Source organism: Phalacrocorax aristotelis, chromosome 13 (assembly GCF_949628215.1).
Source record: "Phalacrocorax aristotelis chromosome 13, bGulAri2.1, whole genome shotgun sequence".
Taxonomy (NCBI): domain Eukaryota; kingdom Metazoa; phylum Chordata; class Aves; order Suliformes; family Phalacrocoracidae; genus Phalacrocorax; species Phalacrocorax aristotelis.
The window spans coordinates 922776-939615 of record NC_134288.1 but is presented as its reverse complement, the minus strand read 5'-3'; the positions used below and the strand labels follow the sequence as shown (position 1 = coordinate 939615).

The window sequence follows — 16840 nt, the reverse complement described above, 5'->3', positions numbered from 1 at the left end:
GAGTGGGAAAGGGAGGTCCTGCCATGCCAGGATGCACCATTGCTGTTCTGCACTTCCGCACTGCCTGCCTGCATGGGGCAAGGTAACAGGAGGGGAGCTGCCCCTATGGTTTTGCTCTCCTGTGGCCACATGGTTCAGCTGCAGATCAAAGCCTTTGTGAAACTGCCCACCAAGAGTAGTCTCAGCCATCACCTGTCACTTCCAGGCTTCGGTGTTTGGGCAGAGCTGCAAGGCACCATCAGACCTCCCCATGTGTGGTGGGGCTGCCATGGGCATTGCCCTTGCTACTGCAAACCCTGTGTGCGGTTCTTTTGCAGGAGCTCCCAGAGCAGGTCTACCTGCACCCTCCCCTCAGCATCTTCGTGGTGGAAAAGCGGGCGTTTGGGCATACTGTGCTCGTGGGTACCCACGTTGTGTCCGACGTGATGAAATTCTCTCCCAGAGAGCTGGAGGAGGAACCAGAAGATGTGCCAAAAGGTGAGCTGCTTGACAAGGTTCCCATGCAGGCAGCAGGCAGGTTCTGCCATTGGCAGAGATCCCTGGTCCTTCAGTGCCCTCCTAGCTAGGCAGCAAAGTCCTCTCCTGAGACCCATAAGGTGCCCAGCAAAGGCACAGCGTGGGGCAGGTTAGGGTTGGAGGCAGGTTGTGATCCTGGTCTGTAGCACTTGGCTCCAGACCGGTGTTCAGGAAGCAGCAGCAGCCAAGTGATGGAGTACTGTGTAAGGGCTTGGCATCCGTCTTTGGGAATACCAAAGGGCAATTTACAGACTCTTTTCTCCAAGGTTAGCTTAATGTTTGCCTCCCCATGCCACCAGCAGGACTGTTCACCTGTGGATGTGGCATCTCCTTGGGGTCTCTTTCCCAGGCACTGTTTGCCTTACATTTGTAGAAACTAGAGGAGGGAGAATGGCTCATGAATACATCTTAGTTCAGCAGGACATTTAGCAGGGGCTAGATACTAGACTGTAACTTATCTGTGGAAAGCTTGTGCCTAGAATCAGAGATGTTTAGCCTGGGAAGGACTATTGTAGCCCTCTGTGTAGTCAGGCTGGAGAGCTGTCCCCAGTGAGACCTCCATCAAGCTTTAGGGAGCTGGTCCACTAGGGGCAAAGATTGAAACATTTACACTTCTCTCACATTGTTGGGTCAAGGTTTGTTCATTTGGTAATGGATTCATTAGATAGCTCTGTGATATCAACAGCCAGAGCTCCTGATCTGGAACTGTGTAAACAAATATAGGGGAAGAAGCAAAGAATTGATCGATCTGTGTAGGGAAGGCATATCTCGTAAGCCTGAATTCCTGTAGTCAGCACCAAACATGTTGATGGTGGCGGCCAGTCTCAGCACTGTACTTGGATTTCCAATAATGTTTTTGCAGGGTCTGCTATCAAAAGCTTTAAAAGTAAACACACTATAGTGGGGTAACAGGGAGGGTTTTCCTGTGGAATAACAACTGGCCAAAATGTAGGAAGCAATGGGCAGAAATAAATGTATGGAAACATGAAGCTCTTTCTCTTCACCTCAGCTCGGAAAGTCTCATCCCAGCATCTTCCCTCTCAGACTGTGGTAAACATTGGCCCAGCAGCTGGTGACTCTGGTCCCAGCTCTTACCCCCTGAGTCTTGTGAAGGTAAGTGATGTGTTGGGCCCAGCAAATTTTGAAGTTTGGAAAGCCAAACCTAAGGTTACAAACAAAAAAGAAAGTTCAGAAGTTCAGAGTTATGTTTCAACCACCAGTTTTTGATCTGGATCCAGATGCTCCTCTCCCCTGCCTGTTCTTCAGCACGGCTGTGTGTCTGGGCTCTGGCACAGGGAGGGGACCTGTGTTGCCTTGTCCCTTGAAAACTGCTGCTTTTGTAGCAAAGCACAAACCTGGGGCTACCGGTAGCTTTGCGCCTCCTGTGCTCTTTCTGAAAGCTGAGACTGCCACAGGCCCCCAGGGCACTGGAATAGGGTACATGGGTGTTCTGGGTGGACATTTCCTCCCTCTGAACCCTTTCCTCTGTTCTTTTAAGGCTCCTTTGAAAAAAATTCCTATCAATAAGCTTGTAAAGAAGGAGGATGAATATGAAGAGGAGAAACCAGAGCTGGAAGAACTGGATTGGTGGTCCAAGTACTACGAGTCCCTGAAGGAGCTGTATAACCAGGTAATCTTCTGTGACAGCAGCCAGCAGAGGGGACAAGTGGCTGCACTGGCTTGAGGAAGATGTTTTCAACAGCACTGAGTGTCATAGGAGCAGTCCTGGCATGGATCTGCAGGAAGATGTGGGCTTTTGTGTGTTAAGCACACTTAAGGTAGCCAAGTATCAAGCATCCACCAGGTGGACTGATTTCAGTAGGCCACAGATGTTGAAACACCCGTGAGTCTAGGTGCCCAAGTGGTTTGAGAATGTGACTGGGCTTTTGTTGAGGCACTCCTGAAAATGTGACATTGCTGCATTTAGCTGCAATGCAGGGGCTTTCATGCTGCTTGCTCTCTGTCCTGGCCATCTTCCCAGGATGTGCTATGGGAGCAGGTCTGCCCCAAATTTCCTTCCTTGCCCTGTGTCCCTTAAATTCCAATCAAAAAAGCCAGCAGGAAGATCTGGGGAAAAGAAAATGTCATTAAGATACTCATTGGATACCCTTTTGCAATGATGTTAATGCTAAATTATCTCAGGCTAGGTATTACTGACTCTGCTGGCAGGAAAGCTTTGACAGTGCCCTATGCTTGGATGGAGAAGCCTTTGCTGTCAGGGCTGTTTTTGTGTGTTTCAGACACGGCGTGATGAGGAAGATGCTGAGAATGATGATCTGAATGATGCAGGTGAGTCCTCTAGCAACACCCAGCTCTTCTGTGGGGGGAGCCAGGACTTACACCATTCCAGAGGGTGCTGGGCTTGTGAGAATGTGGTCTGATCAGGCAACAACTTTGTAATGTTCAGCAAAAACAACACAAAAGTGAGCAGAGAGACCGGAAACATTGGCAAAGGCTAACAAGGGCTATTTCAAGTTGAAAACATCAAACTTGCCTCAGAAAAGTTTGCAAAATTGTGTTTAAGCAAGAACCTTCCTGAGTGAGCAAAAACCTGCAGAAACCTGGAGTCAGCTGCAGGGATCATGGGATTGTCAGGGTGAGAGCAGAAAGCAAAGGTGGGATGGAGAGAGGATGGTGAAGAGGCAAAACTCAAGGAGCTGGTCATCACTGTGCACATGGGATACTCATCTGGGGTACAGAATTCACTACAGGGTAACAGAAGGACAGTAATAATAAACAAATGATCTGAGAACAGTGTTACAGCTGTAGGCTCAGGTTTGTGGAGGTATAAGCAGTGACTTGCCTAGCAATGACCTGGGGAGGTGAGACAGTAAGTATAGAAATTATGTAAATCCTATTTAAGGAGAGAGCTGGAGGGTACCTGCATGCCATTAGTGCTCAAGGGATCCGGGGTGTTTGGGAAATGGGGCAAAGACACAGGCTGTCTGTCCTTGGGTTGCTGGTGCCCCAGATAAAGTTCTAGCTATGCTCTCTCTATGCACAGCTGCCTGTGCCCAAAGTGGTAGTGATGCTTCAGTTAAGACATCCACCCAAACTAGCAGTCCATCAAATAAGCATCTATCCAGAGAAGAGGGTTAGCTCTCATTTGTGCCTTCCCTGACAGCACCTGTGGGCTGGTCTGGCCACCTGCCTCCTTTTGGTCTCTGCCCACTTTCTTCCTAAACAGTAGCCATGCAGGCAGGCAAGTCTGTGCCAATTTTTGTCCGCTCACCCATTCAGCCATGCCTTCCTGGGAAACCTGAGATGCCATAAGACACCTGTCAGACAGCAATAGTTCCATTACTGTGACATCGGTCAAAGCCCTGGGTGAAAGTGAAAGCTGTTGCTGGGGTCATTTCATGGACTTGAGATGATGGGTGAGATTAAAGCATTTCTTAATCTCCTACTGCCGTTTCTAGATGGAGGGAATTTAAATGCATCCTCCATTGACATGGAAGCAGAAGATGAGGCAGTAATTGAAGCTGAACCTGCTCGACCCAAGAGGAAGCTAATTGCCACCCTTCAGGTGATTTTTGGGGTGACAGATCTGGCCTCTTTCAACTGCAGCCCTTTGTCCATGTCTTCCTCACCTCCCTGCAGTGGAGATTAGACTGGGAGGAGAACCTGCAGTGTGTACTGGGTCCCCATCGTTGCTGGCCTTTGAAACATCTAGTGAGACCTTGGAGCCAAGCTGGAATATGTGTGTGCACATCAGAGGATGGACCTGGGGGTATAAAGGAAAACTATAACACCCTGCACTGACTAATTACTTAATCACTTACCTTACAGGGGTAAGACAGGACCAGGTGAAATGGTTGAAACAGGGAAAGAATAGTCTTTCCAACTGTCCTTCACTTTAAGATGGCAGGAGAAGACCCAAAATTACTTTCTACTTATTTCAGATCTACAGCTCTGAGCTGGAAAATGTGTTTGATAATTTTGAAGACTGGCTGTGTATTTTCCCCCTTCATCGTGGCAAAGCAAGTGAGGATGAAGATGGAAACGAAGATGAACATTTTGTGGGGAAGTACAAGGTACTGTATCATTTGAATGACATTTGCGCTGCATAAGGAAGAAAATCCTTAGGACAACCTGTATTTCAGAGCATGCCAACACCAGCAAAACCTTGGAGAATGCATGTGTGTGCAAGGTTATGTGAGGCCATGGTGCATCATGGCCAGGGTACTGTTGGTGCCTGTTGAAGCAGTTGTGTACTGTGGTCCTTTGTTAGTTGAGAAATGCACCCGATTTAGATTTTTTTAGCTCTTGCAATGAGAAAGCATGAAGCATAAATGACTCTTATTGTGGGTGGGGCCTCTGGGTATGTTCAGTGTTTGAATAAGAATTAGTGAGCTTCGCTGGTTTTAAAATTAGTAACTCTTGTTTAAAAGAGGCATCATCCTCCCACGCAGGAGCTCCTGATGACTGAAGCATCAACCACAGAAATTGATTTAAGAAGGTTCATAGAAACCATTTGGTGTCCCTGCCTTTGGCAGTCCAAAGTGCATGGAGATGTTCAGATCTTGTGGCATTGGCAGTGGTCTGACAGCCTGCAGCCTAACTTGCAAACAGGGACTGCCTGGGCCACGTTGTCATGACAGTGCCTTTGGAAAGGACTGCCCCCACGGGCACAGGGTGTTTGTGGGTCTGCATGGGGCAATGGCTCTGATTTTCAAGTTGGCAGGTGAAGCTGATCTTGGTAGCTCCAATCCCATCCGAGATACTCTCTTTTGTATCTAGTTGTTACTTTCAATGTCTTTTCTGCAGGGTTTCTTCTATGTCTACCCCACAGAGGAAGCTGGCATGGAGCCCAAGGTCTCCCAGAGCGTTCCAAGGAATAGACCCATCAAAGTTCTTGTAAGAGTTTACATCATTAAGGTAAGTCTCTGGTGGTGGTGGCAGTAATGCTTGGAGGTCTGTCCCTCCCTATGGACCTCCTGCCATTCTCTGCTCAATAAATATGACCAGTGGCACTTGTGAAAAGCTTGGTGCTGGCTTGAAGGCTCTGCTGGCCCAGTGGAAGTCAGCTACATGTTGTCCATGGGGAGCCTTCCATGCTTTGTTGCTTCAGGAGGTGCTAAAAATACAGACGGGCTTTTCTTGGCTCTTCATCTGCCTTGAGATAGTGAGCAAGAAGGTGGACTGACAGCTGGAGACCTTGGTGGCTTGTTGAGTGGGGATCTGCATGGGAGCAAGTGCCTGTTTCACTGGCGGGACCGCTGCTGGAGGGACCTGACCAGTGGGCTTCGGTGGTCTCCGGTCTTCGCAGTGTTCGTTGTGCAGGTTGCTCTCTGCAGCTGATGGATGGTGGTACCTCTTGTGTATTCCAGGCTACAAACCTGTCTCCAGCAGACCCCAATGGCAAGGCAGACCCCTACGTGGTGGTGACTGTGGGGCAGGAGCAGAAGGACACAAAGGAGCGATACATCCCAAAGCAGCTCAATCCTGTGTTTGGAGAGTATGCAGGAAGTTTTCATCTAGCAGCTTATATAGGAATAGTGCAAATCTGGGGCTTGGGCTGTGGCCCAGCATGTGTGGTGTTCTGTTCCTTTCTGCTGGAGAATCTTGTGCTGTAACACAAAGGTCCCAGGCATGTCTTGTGCTTTCAGCTGACACAGGAGCCATAAGTGTTTTGGGTTAGGAGGGGGATCATTCCCAAGGGCTTGATTTAACAAAGTAGCAAGCCAAACAGCAACAGACCATTGGAGATCTTTTTCCCTAGTTCCAGGACCTCTGTCCAAGGGTGTACATTCCTGGAAAAGTAACTCCTTTGAACATGCACACTGGAAACTGCATGCTTGAAAACTGCACACACTGACCTTATGGAGAACCAAACTCTATCAGAGGTCTCTGAGTTGTCAAATAGAGTTCTTAAATGTGTAGGATGGTGAAAGCAGAGCATGTGTTTAATTTCCATCCTCTTTGCTAATTGCACTCTCCCCATCTGCTTCTGTCCAGAGTTGTGGAGCTGACAGTCTCCTTTCCCGTGGAATCAGAACTCACCGTGGCAATATTTGACCATGATTTGGTTGGATCTGATGATTTGATTGGGGAGACCAAGATTGACTTGGAGAATCGATTCTACAGCAAGCACAGGGCCAACTGTGGAGTGGCTTCTCAGTATGACATGTAGGTACTGGTGCGACACATTAGGACCATGAGATGCATTCTCCCTACCTCCCTTTTGGGTAGGTAACAGAACATCTCTAGTTTTGCAGGACAGAGCTTGCATCCACAGTATCCTTTGAGCAGGTGCCCCACAGATTCACTACAAGTTACACAGATAACTCCATCTCCTTTAGACTCCTCCCAGCTTCCTGTAATAGCTCTAATTCCTACTGGACTAATACATTTTGCATATAGTAGCAAAAAATCCTTTAATGCTTTTATATTGGTGTTCTGTGAGAAAAGTGCTCACCTGACATTGATGTGATTTTGACCTCTTTCAGAGTGTAGGGTGGTTTCTCCAGCAGTAGCTAATTCTGCTAGCAGCAAGACTCATGACATCTATTTTCCTTTGGCCTCATTCAGTATGGATTCTCTGGTGTCTTTGGCCAGTTTTCTGTAAACTTCTGTTCTCCTACCCCACTATTGGAGCATTAGCTGTGGGCATGGAGTTGAGCCTCAGCACTGCTAAAATCTCTCTCCCACTTACAAGCTGCAGCTGGAATTGCTCCTGTTGCTGCTCTGAAGAAAATGGTTCTGTGGGGTGCAAGCCTGGATTGTTCTGGTGGAGGAGAGTTTGTTAAGCTTTTCATTCATTACGCTTTTGTGTGCCTGTGGTTTACTCAGTGAAAATCTGAGTAGGCATCTGGTGGCATAGTCTGTGCTATAGGGAAAGCAGGGCATTCCACAGCTTAGGATAAAACTGTTGTGTCTAAGTGGAAGATGTTCTCGATGTTCTCCCTTCCATGCAGAAATGGCTACAACATGTGGCGAGATGCTTTCAAGCCTACACAGATCCTGGATAGTTTATGCAAGAAAAATTTGCTCCCTGCAGCAGAGTACAGACAGGAGGAGGTCAAAGTGGACAATAAGATATTCAAGGTCCCTGCAGAGGCTTTTCCTGAAGGTACAGAGGGCTTGGAGAACAATGGCTACTCCCTTAAACAACTGCCAGTGCTCAGCAGTGCACATGCTGTTGAGGGGTCTGGGAACCCACCAGCCTCTCTTCTCTGAAGTGTCCAGGCTGGCTGCCCCGACTCTGTGCCCTGCATGGCACCTCATGGATCCTCAGTGCTCAGTGGCCTGGTTTCAGTGGTTGATGTTGCACTGGGGGAAGATGTGATCCAGGCCAATAGGTCCCAAAGTGGCTTCCCAGGCAGTGGGTGGGGCAAAGTAAACCCTCTTTCTTGGCACTGATCTGCACAGGGGGTTGATGGCTTGTGCAGCTAGAGAAGGTGTAGCTTATTCTGGTGGCTGACACTGGCACAAAGCTGTACCTCCATCTGCTTGTGACCACCATCAACAAGACACTGGCATCGTTTTCGGTTTGGTTTTTTTTTTTGGGGGGGTGAACTTTTTCAGTGTCCTTTCCTGTTTTTAGCTGGCTTTGTCCTTCAGGGATGCTTTCTGCTTCTGGTGGCTTTGGATGCCTTGTGTGACTCCCCAGTGCTCCTCATTACTGTTGATTTCATCCTTGTGGGCAGCTTCTGCCTCTCCTTTGCTGTTTTTCTTTCCCCCTCACTGGCAGTACAAAACCTGAGCCAGGGCCACCCATGTCCAAGAACATGGCAACCTTTCATGCTCTTTGCCAGCAGTGATGGACAACTTCCCTGAGCACAGACCTGTCCCTGCTGTGCACATTTCCTTCACTGGGTAACACCTGTGTAATTGAATCCAGCCTGGAGAAAAAGCTGGAGCAGATGAGGCCCGCTTGTGGATGGCTGGGTCCTGCAAGGCAATGCTATGTAGCCTGTAGAAAGGATGATCCCTGTGCCTGACCTGCCCAGAGAGAGGGGACCTACATGTATGGCCAACTTCACCTTCTGCTCAGTTCAGTGCTGCTGTTTCTCAGCTTTCCACTGGCCTCAATGGCTTATGTCATGAAAGGGAAAGAGATCCTGCTTAGGAGAGCGCAAGGAGCCTCCAGAAGCCCTTTCCTCCTTTTCTCAGGTCACTGGGTAGCTGGGAAGGGGGAAACAAGGTGCTCTCCTGTTGTACCCCTGAGACCTGGCTTTGGTTCAAATGTGGCTGCAGTTGGTGCCCTGTGAACGTCTGCTGTGTCTGGGGACTTCTTGGGATGATTTTGGTCTCAGACTGATCTCCAAAGGGCAGATGGTCCCCATAAAACCAGGGGTGGGTGTGTCATTGTGTCCTCACCTGTTGGTTCCTGCTTTTCTTCCCATCAGCAGGATTTGGTCTTGAACTGCCATTTGGCTTCATTGTGCTAAATGAGTCAATTAATCACACAGACAGTTAATTAACAGAGAGCACAGCTGCATGTCACTGCCAAGTGACAAGTGGTTCTTTCCTGGAGAACTTTTAGGGCACAACCTCTCATCCATGGATCTGTTGGCACTACCACAGAGACATGGCGACTTAAACTGCCCTGGAGGGTCACATCCTCCTCAGTGTCTCCTGGATCCTTTTCCCAGGGCCATAGTTTATTCTTTTTTGCCCTTTTCCTCTTACTTCTCTTAGCTTGTTTGTCTTCCTGCCAACAGTTTTCCTCCTCACTGCAGTGTATGGAACTCATTCCCTTCATCCTCGCCTTCCTGCTTTTTCCCATTTGGTTTTTCTGTGGAGGTACTTGTTTGCCCACTCCATCATCTTTCTTTACTTGTGCCTGTGACTAACATCCTGACATGACTCTTGCTGGCCAGATGCCCTCATCTTCTGCCTGGCTGTGTCCTGCTGCAGAGGCCTCTGTGAGGAACAAGAGAGGAGTGACAGATGAGAACTGGTCAGTGGATGATGAACATAAGGCTTTGTACGTCCTGCAGCACTGGGAAGAGATGCCAGGATATGGGTACAAGCTGGTACCAGAGCATGTGGAGATCCGGTCCCTGTACAACCCGGAGAACCCTGGGCTTGTGCAGGTGAGATGTGTTTCTTTGCCCAGCCTAGATGCTGTGCTGGGGAAGGACCTTCACGGCAGCTGGTTCCCAGCCCTGTGGCTGGTCCCCTGTTGTCCTCTTGTCTCCTCAACATGGCCTGAATCCCATGTGTTGTCCCTTCCTGGGTGGGCGACTGGAGCTGTGTCTGTAGATGGATGGCCCTGATATGAAGTCAGGACCATTGGCCTTGGGTGTCCTTTGCTCAGATCCGCCTTCTGACCTCTCACGGTGCTTCTGAATACCCTTTCCTCGAGGGACCTCTGCCCGTTGATGTTGTGGTCGCAATGCTGGTGGCCCAGAGTCCTTCATATCTCCTCAGGCCATGTAGCACTGCTCTGATGAGGATGCTGTGTGGGTGGCAAGGGACCTGCTCTGCCTTCTGAGCCCTGCCATCATACACCACGGTGGGTGGTAGTGTCCTTGCCTCTCTGTGCCTTTTCCACTGTTTTGTCCCTTATCGCTGGTGCTTTGATCCCCTGCAAGAACCCTGTTCTGTCCCCTTGGCTTCTCCCTGGGGGCACAATGTAACTGATGGCTGGAGGAGAAACATTCCTCCTCAGTTTTATGCAGTGCAGTGATCTGAGCTCAACCATTTCAATGTCCTGCAATGAACATCTTGTGTTCCCTCAGGTACTGGAGGTTTGTAACAAACAGAGCTCTGCAGTTGCTCTGGCTTTAGTTGGTGTTGGAAACACGTGTAGGGAGGGGAGGGTCAGACCCATCGCTTTTTAGTTTTCTTCGTTATGCTGAAGCATTGCATCATCATATGCTTCTTGTTAAGACAGTGGGACATGTTTGCCTCAGTTTGAAATGAACTCAGTTCAGCTGAAATGCTTTTTCTTGGGAGCAGGGTGGGAAGGGAAATAACCAATTTTTGGTAGTTTTAATTTTTCCCCTATCTAAAAATCCAGTCACATGTCATTCTGTGCTGGGGTTGGAGAGAGCCAAGCAGTGCCTTTCTGGTGAGAGCTTTCCTTGAAGGACTAAGCCCTTGTTCCTTGAAGAACTTGAGGGTGGTCTGTCTCTTGAAGTCTCTCTGCTGTCTCCTCTTGTCAGGGCTCCTTGCATATGTGGATCGACATGTTTCCAAACGATGTCCCTGCACCACCACCTGTCAATATCAAGCCACGACTGCCTGTCAGGTAGCACCTTTGGGAGCAGGGTTGGGGCTGTAGAGGATCATTGTACCTTGCCATGCCTTGGCAGGATGTGCCATGGAGTGCTGTACAGGCCGGCAGTCTGTGCTAGCCTGGCATGCAGTCCTCCTTTCTGCTTCAGCTCTGGCCGTGGGATGGTCTCTTGAGTGTATCAGCATGGGGCATAAGCACTTCAGTTGCACAAGTGTTTGTGAAGGGCAGGGTTATCTTGCTGAGGCTGGACATGAAAGTGACAAAAACCCAGGTCAAAGCTACGCCTCTAGCTCTATTTTGGCCAGTGGACAGATATCCTCTGGGTGCCTGGAGAAGTGAAGCTGAAGGAGGAGATCTGCTGCTTTCAATGATCTAATAGGGCTATTGAGATGGAGGGTCCAGATTCTTCTCAGAGGTGCATGTGAAATGACAAGAGATAATGGACACAAATTGCAGCAAGGGAAACTCCAACTGCATATAGGGAAAACATTTTCCCACTGAGAGTGAAGCTACCATGGGATAGGGATGGAGTGACCCAGAGAGGTGCTAGGATATCCATCCTTGAAGATACTCAAAACTCATACAGGCAAGGCCCTGAGCAATTTGATCTACTGTAAAGTTAGAGCAAGAGGTTGAAGCACAGACTGCAGAGGTCCCTTTCTGCCTAAGCCTTTCTGTGCTCCTATGGCTAAGTAGTGCTGGCTGGATTTCCCAAGCACCAGAGGTTTGCTTTGCAAAAGCTGCCTGCAAAAGCTGACTGTGGGTGTTTGTCCTGTGGGATTGCAGCCCCTCCCGGAAGGGCTTTGTGTGTGGCAGCGAGACTGCTGGGCTGTGCTTGGCCAGAGGAGCACTGGCAGGGGACCACAGTGCTAGGGGGAGTTCAAGTCCTGCTGCTCTTGCCAGTGTGGGCTTGACCTGCCCTCCCAGGCATCAGGGGCAAGAGCATGTGTCTCACTCACCCATGTCCTTCCCACAGCTATGAACTGCGTGTGATTATCTGGAACACGGACGACGTGATCCTTGATGATGTCAACCCAGTAACAGGCGAGCCTTCCAGTGACATCTACGTGAAAAGGTCTGATGGAAGCCAGAGCCTGTGTGTCTTGCTCCCTGCCCTGTCCTGCACCCTCACTGCCTCCTCCCTGCCTCAGTGCGAGGTGCCCCACTCCAGTCCCCTGCATGGACTGCTGTACACCCAAAGATGTTTGTCAGGTGTTGGTCTGATTTGGCTCTTTGACTCTTCCTTTCCTCCTACCCCATGGGGTTCAGCCCCTCCATCCTTCTGCTCTGCTTTTGTGGCTGGCTGGTAGGGGGTAAGAGATAACGGAGTTTCTCCTGCAGCTGGATAAAGGGTCTTGACCATGACAAGCAGGAGACGGATGTTCACTTTAACTCCTTGACCGGGGAGGGCAATTTCAACTGGAGGTTCATCTTTCGCTTCAACTATCTCCCAACTGAAAAGGAGATCACCTACAAGAAGAAGGACTCTGTCTTCTCTGTGGAGGAATCAGAGTTTCGGGAACCAGCTGTTCTGGTCCTCCAGGTCTGGGATTACGACAGGATTTCAGCTAATGACTTTCTAGGTATGCTGTGACCTGCTGAAAGTGGGATGACCTGTACCTCACCTTGCTGGAGTAGTACAGCGTTTTCTCTGGGACCTAACCCTCTGAGAAGGGACACCAGGAGCATCAGATCAAGCTCTTCAGCTCAGCAGTCACCTTGGCTGGTTCTTCACATGAGCTAGAGGCAGAGCCTGGAGATACACACTTCTACACAGACACGTTGAGCTTGCATGGTTGTCCCAGGGCCTTGGTGTCCTTTTTCAGGGCCTGTCATGCCACAGGACTTCCAGGGTCTGCTTCCCCACAACCTTTCTGATAAAATTCCTCATTTTCCCTGCTCTCACTTGCATCTGCAGATCCCAAAGGCCTGGCCAAAGAGCAGCTTTCCCAGGAACTTACATTGTGGGCACAGGGATTGGCAACTTCTGTAAGATCATTTGCAGTTGAGTTGCAACATCTAGTCACACCAGGGGCTTGGAGCTTCTTGGCTGCTCTGGCACTTCCCAGTAACCAGACCTGCTGAACTGGGCATGCAGCAGGGCCTGGTGACAAAGCTGGCCTTGTGGTGATTCTGCGAGTACAAATGCTGCTGCTTCTCTCCTGCTTCTGCTGCCATCCCCCAGTTTGTAGCACTCTGTTTAGTTGTCCCTCCCGTCTTCAAACTTTGGCCTCCCCATTAAAAAGCAGTCCCTTTGCCCTGCTGTCTCTTGGGCAGGATAAAACTCTTTATTCATCAACCTTCCATGGTGTAGTTAAAAGGCTTTACCTCCATGAGGCACTTGCAATGCTGATTGGTTCAGCCATGCTACTCAGATACTTAAGAAAGTGTGAAGAAAGTGATCCCAATGATTCCTGGCATGTACAATATCAGGAACTTCTAGGCAGGAAGGGGCTTCTGCAATCTTTATTGCAACCTTCTGCCCCAAGTAGGGCTAGGTGCAACAGTCAGGTTGCTCAGGACCTTATCTGGGTGAGCTTTGAGTATCTCCAAGGATGGAGATCCCAGCACCCTTCTGGGCCCCTTTTCCTGGCTGCACTGTTCTCATAATTCTAAAATTTTTTGACTCGCATTAGCTTGTGTCTGTTGCCTTATTACTTTCCTGATCCACTTCTGAGAAGAGTCTAGCTCCATCTGCTCTGTAGCTACCTTTAGGCTGTAAGAGAGGTAGTAAGATCTCTCCCTTGGCCTGTCTTCTCTAGGCTGAATGTATTATGGGTCTCTCAACTCATCCTGCTATGGGCGCATTCTAGTCTTCACACTCTAGCCTTTACCAGCTCAGCCACTGAATACTCTCTAGTTAGTCGACACCTTTCCTGTGTTGGGGGCCCAAAACTGGACTTTGTACCCAGATGCAGCCTCACCAGACCCGAGCAGAGGAGAACAGCCATATCCCTTGATTGCTGGCTATGCTTTTGCCAGTACAGACCAGTACGTGAAAACGCTGATTTATTGCAAGGGCTCTGGGACAGGAGGTCTTTCCAAGGAGGACAGGGGTGCAAGGTCAAGCAGGGAAATGACCGAGGCTGTTTCAGATATAAGACAGACTTGAAATCTTTAAAGGGTTTCCCAGATTTTATAATTTTTTATTGACATTTGCAGGAATGAGAGGGGAAGAGGAGCTTGGGCATGTGAGGAGAGCAGGGTGGGACATGGTAACAGAGTGAAAATAACCCACTGTACCACACGCAAACCAAACTGGCCCCATCAGAGATGAAACAAGACCTGTGGCTTCTGCTTCTTAGTCTCTGACTCTTGGGCTGGTCTTTTCTTAGGCTGAGCTTCAGGTTCTCCATTGTAAATGTGCATGACTCTGCTAGATCATTGCAGCAGCTGGGACCTACTCGTGGTGGGAGCATGGCTGAGACAGAACGCCAAATGGTGTGTGGGGCTGAGCTCAAGATTTCACCTTGAACTCTCCTTTTCTCTGTGCCTGCAGGTTCCATCGAGCTGAAGCTGCATGACATGGTGCGGGCAGCCAAGAGCTCAGAGCATTGCACCATCAAGATGGCCAAGGAGGATGCAACACCTCGCTTCTCCATCTTCCGAAACAAGCGCATGAGGGGCTGGTGGCCCTTCATCAAACTCAAAGATCAAGAAGACGAGGAGAGAGAGGAGAGGGAGGACAAGCAGAAGAAGAAAAAGAAGTGGAGCAGCTCAGTCAAACCAGAGGATGTGGAGTTCACAGACCCCAGTGGGAACAAGTACCTCCTGACGGTAAGGCAGGGTGCTGGCACAGGTGAGCAGAGAGCCAGTGCTTTGTCTCTGCCTTGTCCTGGCAACCTGTCCTGTGTGCACATAACCTACAGAGGCAGAAATGACCCAGCTGCCCAGGACTTTGTGAAGGGTCCTGTAGACTTGTCCCATCTGCTGCAAATCCAGCACCTGACCTACCCAGAAGTGCCAGCTGTGGTGGCATGCAGGGGTTGTTGAGCTTCATGTCTTCTTTTGAGATTCCCATAGAGCAGTGCTGAGTGAGGGGAGCAGAGCAAGAGGCACATGGCTCCCCATTAACCAGAGAGGACATCAGCAAAATCTTGTTCTAGGGTCTCTGCCTACCCCAGACAGGTAGGTGCCAGCTGTCCCAGGGCAGACTCACTGCTGATGGCCCTGCTTGTGGATCATTGGTTTGTCCCCAAGGGTGAGTTCTGCTCAGTGCCAATGTGGGAGGCTGCAGACAAATCCAAATAGCTGTGGCATGCATTACAATACAGTGCCTTGTCTGCAAAACAGTTAGTTTCTGGCCAGGCCACAGTTTCCACTGGCTGCAAAGTAGGAAACTCTGTAGCTAATGCCTGGAGGAAAAAGTTAATTGCTCTGAACATCTCTAAGTGGAACTGGGACAAAAATATCCAGTCGTGGCTGGACATGTGGTCAGCAGGCTGGTCTGCAAAGCAACACGTATGGCTGTGGCTCAGATGTGTTCCCCCTCCAGGGTAAGGTGGAAGCGGAGTTCCAGCTTCTGACTGTGGAGGAGGCCGAGAAAAGTCCTGTTGGTTTGGGTCGAAAAGAACCTGAACCCCTGGAAAAGCCCAAGTGAGTATCTGTGTTATCACCTTTAACATGGATGGACAGTGCTGTGTTTTCAGCAGCTGTTTGCATGAGGACGGGAAGAATCTGCTTGTTGGGGAGCTGAGAGTAATCACTTAGGCCCTGGGCAGTGGGGTCTGTAGGACTGGGGCTGCCAGGGCTTCCCAGAGCTTGAGTGGGTCCAGCAGGATGTGTGGCTGCAGCATCTATGCCAGGGCTGATCTCAGCGAGGTACTCAAGGCAGCTATGCCATAACGCTGCTTGTACCAAAAGGGCAGCTGGTTTAACCATGTGAACGCACCTGTTAGCCACCTGGGTGCAGAACAGCTCTGTGGGGGATGTCCTGAGCCTCAGGTCCTGTTGTCTCCAGCACTTTGACAGGCACTGTAGTAATTGCAGCCCCTATGGTGACCCTGTCTGGAAGCAGCAGGACGAGCTGGTGACCCATGAGGGTGGCAAGGCAGCAAAGCAGAGGGGCAAATGTGCTGCTCTGTGGATTGAGCCTGTCATTATCTATTCTTTCCTTCCTCTTCCAGCCGGCCAAAAACTTCTTTCAACTGGTTTGTGAATCCCATGAAGACCTTTGTATTCTTTATCTGGAAGCGGTACAAGAAATACATCATTGTGCTGTTCATTGTCACTCTTCTGACCATCTTCCTGGTTCTTTTGATCTACACCATGCCTGGATACATCAGTGAGAAGATCATCAATGGATAAATATTCTCCAGCACACAACTACTCGAAGACAGGGGTGATTATTGCAGGAACCAAGACTGGACGAGAAAGTTTAAGAAAATCCTGCAGGTGCAGAAGCAACCTTCAGAGTGAGAGACCTGCAGAAGTGGCTTCTCTTTGGGGAGTCATGTTTCATGCTAAGTACCCATGCTAAGTACCATGCTAAGAAAATGGGGAACCAACCTACTAAATAAGACAAACTTCTTGAAGGACATCTACAGCTTTGGGGAAAAAATTATTCTTTGTGCGACTGTGGTGGGAGGGTTGGAAAATGGGGTCTGCTGGTGCCATCCCCACAGACATGGCTGCTGAAACCAGCTCTTGCCATTGAGAGCAATTCTGGCAGAGGAGGGGACTTACAGAGCCATCCACGCCCTGGCTTGACAACACTTGGCACTTCTCAGGCCTCTGTCTGAAGAATTCAAAACACATTGTACAGGGCAGGGGGGAAGGCAGGGTCTAGGGTCCTGGTGGAGGTAGCACCTGGAATCCCTTTGAATGGGGCTCCCCAGGGAGAAGGATGACAGAGCAAAGGTAGCCATGAGCTTCCTGCCATGCCAAGAGCACAGGAACAGCTCTTGGACTTGGAGTTGGCTCTGGATGTTGCAGTGCTCCCCAGGACATGGACTTTCTGCTTGTCGTTCCTTACAAGCTGCTTAACAGCTTTTCCTGCATGTGCTGTGATGGATTCAGGCTTGCTTCAAACCTTATTTTGGCTATTCATTTCAACAGGAATAAAAGCTCTTTGGCTGCTCTCTCCAATGCTGCTTGTGTTTCATAGCTGTGTTCTGGAGCTTGGCAGGCAGTCCT

At 49.6% G+C, this 16840-nt stretch overlaps 1 protein-coding gene across 1 annotated transcript in view; it reads left to right on the top strand.

The window, feature by feature from the left end:
- The window catches only part of LOC142064159 (fer-1-like protein 4), a 40082-nt gene extending 23291 nt beyond the window's left edge, over positions 1-16791 (top strand). Inside the window, exons 29-45 of the mRNA XM_075108784.1 lie at positions 318-477; positions 1526-1629; positions 2015-2146; positions 2757-2805; positions 3936-4042; positions 4419-4550; positions 5284-5394; positions 5847-5974; positions 6475-6645; positions 7434-7588; positions 9379-9557; positions 10632-10717; positions 11682-11780; positions 12047-12288; positions 14205-14482; positions 15201-15301; positions 15832-16791. Of these exons, the coding sequence (XP_074964885.1) occupies positions 318-477; positions 1526-1629; positions 2015-2146; positions 2757-2805; positions 3936-4042; positions 4419-4550; positions 5284-5394; positions 5847-5974; positions 6475-6645; positions 7434-7588; positions 9379-9557; positions 10632-10717; positions 11682-11780; positions 12047-12288; positions 14205-14482; positions 15201-15301; positions 15832-16012 (2415 nt within the window). The 3' untranslated portion in view covers positions 16013-16791. The remainder of the gene's footprint in view (positions 1-317; positions 478-1525; positions 1630-2014; positions 2147-2756; positions 2806-3935; positions 4043-4418; positions 4551-5283; positions 5395-5846; positions 5975-6474; positions 6646-7433; positions 7589-9378; positions 9558-10631; positions 10718-11681; positions 11781-12046; positions 12289-14204; positions 14483-15200; positions 15302-15831) is intronic.
- Positions 16792-16840: the final 49 nt, after the last annotated feature.